General features: G+C 63.0%; 2 protein-coding genes across 4 annotated transcripts in view; both read right to left on the bottom strand.

The window, feature by feature from the left end:
- Positions 1-6: 6 nt before the first annotated feature.
- Positions 7-3,123, bottom strand: LOC104986871 (chromosome unknown open reading frame, human C8orf82). Of its 2 annotated transcripts, none has more exons than XM_010837566.1 (3): positions 1,369-3,123; positions 787-835; positions 7-507 (listed from the first exon to the last, which is right to left on the bottom strand). In XM_010837566.1, exons 1-3 carry the CDS (start codon positions 1,561-1,563, stop codon positions 62-64), a joined length of 690 nt encoding a protein of 229 aa, XP_010835868.1. In that variant the 5' UTR covers positions 1,564-3,123; the 3' UTR covers positions 7-61. The 2 variants fall into 2 exon arrangements, with proteins under 2 accessions (XP_010835868.1, XP_010835869.1); XM_010837567.1 differs by lacking the exon at positions 1,369-3,123 and adding an exon at positions 1,036-1,362.
- A 19-nt stretch (positions 3,124-3,142) lies between these two features.
- Positions 3,143-7,009, bottom strand: part of ARHGAP39 (Rho GTPase activating protein 39) — a 57,803-nt gene continuing 53,936 nt past the window's right edge. For both annotated transcript variants that reach the window (XM_010837565.1, XM_010837564.1), the window contains 5 exons: positions 5,787-5,860; positions 5,227-5,426; positions 4,510-4,601; positions 3,934-4,103; positions 3,143-3,849 (listed from right to left, as the gene is read on the bottom strand). In XM_010837565.1, coding sequence (XP_010835867.1) covers positions 3,655-3,849; positions 3,934-4,103; positions 4,510-4,601; positions 5,227-5,426; positions 5,787-5,860 — 731 coding nt within the window. In that variant the 3' untranslated portion in view covers positions 3,143-3,654. The remainder of the gene's footprint in view (positions 3,850-3,933; positions 4,104-4,509; positions 4,602-5,226; positions 5,427-5,786; positions 5,861-7,009) is intronic.

The raw sequence follows: 7,009 nt of genomic DNA, 5'->3' as shown, positions 1-7,009 counted from the left end.
GGCGCGTGCGCAGCCCGCCGGCCCGGGGCGCTGCGGGTGCCAGCGGTTGCTGGCCCGCGGTTCAGGGCGGCGGGGCAGCAAGCAGGAGTGGGGCCAGGTCCATGGTGAGTGCGAAACGGCGGCCCTGCCAGCGCACGTGCGAGGGCAGCTCGGGCGCGCCTGGCGCGTACTCGAAGCAAGCGCTGAGCTCGAAGGCCAGGGCCGATCGCACCAGGCCCACGCCGCCCGCGCGCTCCGGCGCTGGGTGGTAGAGACGCCCATTCGTGGCCAGAGGCAGCAGGCGCGCCGGCTCGAAGGGCACAGCCAGGGCCTCGCCGCCGCCGCAGTAGGAGAGGCGCTGGGGCGCGGGGCCCGCGGCCAGAAGGTGCGTGAAGACCACGGGCCGGTCTTCGCAGCGTAGGAAGTTGCGTTCCCTGCCGCAGAGCGAGAGGAAAGGGAAGTAGGCCTCGTAGCGCCCGCTGCGGTTGGGTCTCAGGCGGGAGAAGAACATGACCAGGAACTGCGGGTCTGTGGGGAGGAGGGGGAAAGGGTGTGACTGCTCAGCACGCCAGACCCCGAGTCCCCCGGGCCCTACTGCTCCAGGCAGGCGGCTCTCCCTGGGCCACATCAAGGGCTTGCGCCGGCTGTCGGACAGCCGCCCAGGCCTCACTTCAGTTAGGGGGCTTTTAAGCACAGTACGGCCAGCCTCCTAACGCGGGCAGGATGGCTGGCAGGTTGGGCAGCGCGAACGCTTAAGAGCCTTTCCCGAAGGAAGAGGGAAGGTGGGGGTGGAAGGAGCATCGGTACCTTTGAAGCAGGTGGTGAAGTTCTTCATTCTGGAGTCGTCCAGGAAAAGCTGCAGAGAAGCAGACCGTGGCCCTTGAGTAACAGCTCGAGAGAGCTGTCCCAGGGCGAGAAGGGCCTGGTGGGCCTGAGCCCGGGCTGATGTCCGCTTTCTTTGCTCGTCTGTGTACACCATGTGCAGGGAGGCGCGTGGAAGATAAACTTGGGAGCCCTGCCGACCTCCCCACATCTATCCCGCGCCCCCCGCCTTACTTCCTCAAGCACAGATTCTCTCAGCTGGCACGCCCTTTCCGCGCCTCTTCCCTCCTCCCTTTTAGTTTCTAATGAGATGTGCCACTTCTTCCGCATAGGCTCTCTGAGTTGCTTCCTTGTGTGTATGGTGGATGCCACCGCCAGGGCTTCCAAATCAGGCGCGGCGGCGGGGGACGCAGGACCGGGGAATGCAAAGCCCGCAGGGCGCAGCCAGGCGCGGGACGTTGTCCTCTGGGGGCCTAACCCTTTGGGGCCATAGCCGCGCGTCCTAGTGTTTCCAGCGCGACCCGGGAGGCCGGGTTGCCTTACTGTAAAGACCCCGCCCCCGCCCACCTGGCCCTGATGTTCCACATTGTAAAAGTACTCGCGCGTCCGAGGCTCTGGGCTCTGGCCCTGCGTGTAGGAGACGCCCCCGCCCCCAGCGTAGGTCCGGGCTCCCGGGGACCGCGCCAAGATTAGAGCCCAGGGCCGCAGCGCCCCGCTCATCGCCCACATCCTCCTCCTGCGCCGGAAACGGCCGGAGGTCATGCGGGGCAGGTGCTGTGGGAACACCGGTCCCCCGGCGGTCTTGGCCTCGTGCTTTGGGTTCCGTCTGCGGCCAAGGAGCTCGTCCCCCACCTACCCCCACCCTCTTCCTCTCTCCTCCCAATCCCAGGCGTTCCCGACACTCTAGGCGTCAGGGGCACGCCGACCAGCGTTCCGGCTGGGGAAAGGGTGGCGAGCGGGACCGCCCGACGTTGGGGTTCTAGTGTGAGACGCAGGTGCGGTCGGTTTCGGGAATAGGGACATCGGCTGGGCCTGAACTTCGCTGGGCATGCAGGCCCTGTCCCTCCGCCCGCGGAGACTGGCTGTCCTCACGTGAGCGAGGTACGTGCAATGTACCCCCGCCCTCAGGAAGCCGGCCCGGCTGGGCAGCCTGCATGTGAGGGTGGCTGCTGAAGGCAGGTGGTGAATAAACACCGCCCAGAAAGCCTAAGCCAGCTTGGGCCGTACGATAGGTCAGAATCCCTCCCGCCGTCCCCACCCCACCCTCAGGCAATCAAGCAGAGCTTACGGGCTCAAGTGGAGTCAGGTGCCTCGCCCCATCCCCTGGAGGTACCTTCCTCTCCTCCCCGAACCCCTCCCTGCTCCCCCTCCCCTATTCTCCCTTGACCTTACGTCCACCCGGGTGCCCACACCGGCAACTGGCTGCTGATAGCTGCCTCGCTGCCACTGGAAAGAATGGGAGGCCACAGACTCGGAAGTGTCCATACGTACTTTATTCGCACAAAGTGTTTTCATCTCTCGAGTCCATGCGTCAGAGCGAGTCTTTGGCCGGGCTGCCGGTACCCAAGCCTCGAGACCACCGGACCCAGGACCTTCTCCCAGGGGGACACCGGGCCTCGGCAGGGCTGGGATTTTTTAATAATAAATAAAAACTCAACTCTAAAAAATATATATATATATAAACTGGGGATAAATTAAGTTTTACAACGATTGGAACCCAAAATTCCAAAATGGAAAATGTACAGAGTCTAGGTACCTCTGCCTCCCTATCCTCACCCTGCCCGCGCGCGCTCTGGACTAGAGGAAGGACAGCCTCTGGTGCCCCTCTGGTCCCCCGCTCTGGGCTCCTGCCCTCTCATCTGCTGCAGGTTTTGGACGGGGATAGGGCAGGATTCGCTTTTTGGTCAAAGCCAAGAAGGTGGAGAAGAAAATGAAGGAATGATAGCAACTTGTCTGCAGAGGATGGGGGAGGACGACTCAGAAATAAATAGCATTTGGGTTAAGATTATGTCATTAGCAAATTTAGTTCTTATATCTTTCGCTCTATTTATATCTCTATACACAGGCGGGTTGGGATGCGGGATAGATTCTGAATTTATAGTTACACGAAGAAAAAATATTCTCGCCCCTCCCCCACCCTGCCCCAAGAATGCCTGCCCAACCCTGCCCCCCACCCCGGAGGACTTTGGCTTGGAGGCTCCTTCCCGCCCAGAGAGCCTACTGGGCCCTGGACCGGCCAGACTCTGCTCTGGTGGTGGACAGCCCAGAGCCCTGGAGACCCCAAATTCCTGTGCAGTCACCACGCTGGAAGCAACAGGTGGCGGGCGGGGGGGGAGGGGGGGCGTGCCGCGGGTGTAGGGTAGGGGGCGGGAGAAATTGGGGAGGGTGAAAGTCGAAGACGAGGAGACCCCCAGGGCAGAGGGAGGGCAGAGGAAGGGAGGGGTAGCCGGGCTGGACCAGCCTGAGCACAGCACCCAGCCAGACGGCTTGCCCCAGGGAGGGCGGCTTGTGCTCTCGGGCCGGCCGGGAGGGGCAGTGTCACTTGGCTCCAGGAAACAGAAGGCACTTTCTCGAGACCGACCTGCGGCTGGCGATGGGCGGGGTCGCGCCTAAAGAACCAGCCAGAGGCCGGGGGCGGGGCGGAGGCGCCCTTCCCTCCTCTGCCCCGGCTGCGCCTTCAGGCCGAGGGCCAGGGTGGGGGAGATGGGGGTTCCAGGGCTGGGGCGGGCATGGGCGGAGCCGGCATGCTACCTCCGCGTCTGGGGCATCCCCTCCCCCCTCCCCGCGTGCCCCCCTGCCCAGGCGCACCCGGGCAGGCTCTGTCCCCACCCTCGGTCCCTCGGTGCCCACGCGCTATAGCACGCCCTCCATGAAGCTGGTGTCCAGGTGCTGGATGAGCACGCGCAGGAAGGACATCTCCTTGCGAGTGTTCTCAAAGATGACCCGCGGGTCATCTGAGCGGCAGCGCAGGCAGTTGGGCGCCATCACCATGGCCAGGTTGCTGACGTCCATCTTGGTGATGGCCACATTGGCAGGCTGCACGAACACCTGCGGGGGAGCGGCGAGTGGGCCCGAGCCGGGCGCGGAGGGGGCGGGGCGCAGCGCGGAGGGGGCGGGGTGCCAACCGCCTACCTGGAGGAAGCGGATGAGGTAGCACAGCACCAGGCGGTTGATGCGGGGCAGCGCGTGCACCACGGCCACGGCGGCCTCCGGGCTCTCGTAGTGCGCGATGCACTGCTCATAGAACTCGTGCGGGATCAGGGGCTCCTCCAGCTCCCGGTACCACAGCTTTAGCAGCGACGCTGGGAACGCAGCGCGGGGTGTTCAGCCATGTGGGGCCGTTGGGGACCGGCAGCAGCAAGGGGTGAACCGGGCCGTGGGGGGCGGTGATTGTGTGCGGCGCCGAGGGGGCAGGACCAGACTGGAGGTGTCCACACAGTGGTGTGGGCTACCTGGCTGGAAGCCAGTGGGCTCCTAGTCCTGACCGTCAGGACTGACCCCAAGCGTGGGGACACTGTCCTGAAGGACATGCAAGTGTTGTAGAGAGGATTTATCAGGAGGGCTGTACAGCCACTCTGAGCCATGGAGACTGACCAATGACAGTGGATCTCTGCACTGGAAATGGATCAGAGGGCTGCCCCTTCTGCATGGGAAGCAGGGAAGGCTGAACCATTCCAGCTGCTCCTGCTGACGGGGCTGGGGGCTCACCTGGGACGTGGGGGTCCTCCAAGCCTGTAGGCACCTTCCACTGGTCCACCTGTAGCTTCAGGGCATTCACTTCATCGATGTCCCCAGGTACTCTGCCGAGCACATGGCAGGTCTCAGGGAGGAGGAGCTGGGCTTCCTCCAGGTCAGGGCTTCATGACCCCTCTCTGCCCGAATGACCTCCTTCCTATCGGAGGGGAGGTGTGGCTGGGGTCCCCTGCCCCAGGCCCTCATCCTGCTGTTGACTAGCCCCATGCAGATCCCTTCCTCAGAATGATCCCTGAGGCCCAAACCCACAAGCTTGTTTCCCCAACTGTCCTGGGCAGGTGAGTCATGACGGCAGGTGACTGGCCATGTGCCACCCCTATGGGGCAGGGCTATCATCTCCACGCACAGGTGAGGATCCTTTGCTGAGAGTTGCTGCATCTTTCCTGGCCCTGCCCATGGCTGTTGTCCAAGTGCCCTCTGGGGCCCTGGTGGCCATTTCTGAAGGATTACTGTCCCAGACCAGCTCCCCTGCCTGGGTTCAGGCATGATGTAGTTCAGGGGGAACAGTCCTATGCCCAGCCTCTCCATTTGCTCCAAGGTGCCTCTCTCCGGCATGCTGGCCTCTTGGAAGTGCTCCTCTGAGGCAGGGACCCAGTGCCCAGTGGCCCTGACTGCTCAAGACTGGTGGAGACACCCAAGGCCCCCACACCCTGGGCCCAGGTTGCAGGGCACCTGAAGATGCCTTCCGTCTGGTCGCCGTTGAGTGCGAGCACCTCCTCCGACAGTCGGGTCTGCACCCAGGGCAGCTGCCGATCAGGGTAGCGCTCCTTCTGCATACTCATGACCTCCTGCAGCGCGCTGCCAAACATGGACGGGCTGAAGACCGCATTCTTGGCATGTCGGATCTCCTCTACGTTGGGCTTCTTCAGCCCCTGCAAAGGCAGCCCAGCACTCTGTGCCAGTGTGGCCAAGCACCCAGCCCTCTGTCCCCTGACACCCCTGCAAGGCCTACCCCTGGTTCACCCGCCTCTCCTGTGAGCCCCCGGCCTCTGCCTAGCCAGAGCACCCCAACTCCCTGGCCCCAAGTCAACACGGCGGCTTCCTGTTGGGCCACCTACAGCACCGGAAGCTCCAAGTGACACCCTCTGCCCTGTGAGAGGTTGAAGGGTGAGCCAGTCACTTCACCTGCCCCCTTCCCAAGTCTGCAGTCCCACCTCCCACTGGACTCTGTCTGGGCCTCACCAGCACAGGGTGCCCGCCCACCTCTCCCTGGCAATGCAGGGAGTTCATACCTTCTTGGCCCCGGTTAGGGCTGCCTTCTGCAGCTTGTGGTAACAGTACTTGGCATATGTGCTTATTGCCACCCCTGGAAAAGAATGGTACCAGTTGGCTTGGTGTGGACATGTAGGAGCAGGGGCTGCAGGCCAACCAGTGACTGAGAGGAAGCAGCAAGAGGGGCAAGGAGAAGTGGCTCTTGTAAGAACGTGGGCACCCAGGGCCTTACTCTCCTGGGCTGTGCTTTGAAGTAAACCTATGTGGAAGGGAAGGAGGCACTGCCCTCCCCTCCAGAGGAGCCAGACTGCAGAAGGAAGCCCTCTGCCAACCCACCCAACCCTCCCCCTAGCGAGTAAGGGCAGGCTGGGGGTGCGGTGTTTCCCTGGAGAAGTGGCAGGCCGGATAGGGCAGGGCCTGGGGAACCCCTGAGAAGGGGGATTTCTGTGTGCAGCAGGCCTGTGGGCACTCGGCACCCACTGCCCAGGGTCACACAGGACGGAGCTCTGGGTTGGCTGGACTGCAGGCCTTCTTGTAGCTCTGATTCCAGCAGGAGGCCGTGGGCAGCTCAGGGAGAGGCCTTACCCTGTAGGGTCCCATGCCCATGTGGCTGAAGGCTGCCTGGGTGGGAGTCAGGGAGAGGGAGGTGCAGGGCCTGGCTCATGTGAGAGGGGGATAGTGGGAGTGGATGCCCCAAGTCCTGAACCTGGTTTCGCTGGGAGGGCAACGCTGGGGAAGAACCACTCAGGGCTCTGCCTGAGGGCTGAAGGTGATGGGAGGATGGGTCTTTTTTCTCAAGGAGAGAGGCTTTCTAACTGGTGGTCATGGAGGGCGGCAGAGCCAGCAATCCGAGAGCAAGGCCTCGAGCACCTTGGCTGGGGTCTTTCCAGATTTGAAGGGAGAGGGGCTAGGAGGAGACCTAGTCCAAGGAGGGTCTGAAACGTGGGCACATCCTTCCTGGCCCAGGCAAGCAAGGGAAGGAGCAACAGGACAGAGGAGCCACCTGGGCCGGGCTGTCCGGGCCACGGACAGAGGGGCTGGACCATGTGCCCCCAGGCTCAGGTCAGGCCCCTTCCCTGTAAGACTCTGCCTCTGCTGAGTGCCCCCTGCCTAGGGGCCTCTGGACCCAAGCCTCAAATCCAAACACAGAGTCTTTTTCAAAGGAAGCAGTTTCTTGAGATGTCTGAGGACATGGGGCTCCTTGAACCTCAGTGTGAAGAACACAAACATGTCTCATCCATGA

The sequence above is a fragment of the Bison bison genome, unplaced genomic scaffold (genome assembly GCF_000754665.1).
Source record: "Bison bison bison isolate TAMUID 2011002044 unplaced genomic scaffold, Bison_UMD1.0 scf7180017864078, whole genome shotgun sequence".
In the NCBI taxonomy this organism is placed as follows: Eukaryota; Metazoa; Chordata; class Mammalia; order Artiodactyla; family Bovidae; genus Bison; species Bison bison.
The sequence above is the reverse complement of the archived record's forward strand: the minus strand, read 5'-3'. Positions and strand labels throughout refer to the sequence as shown.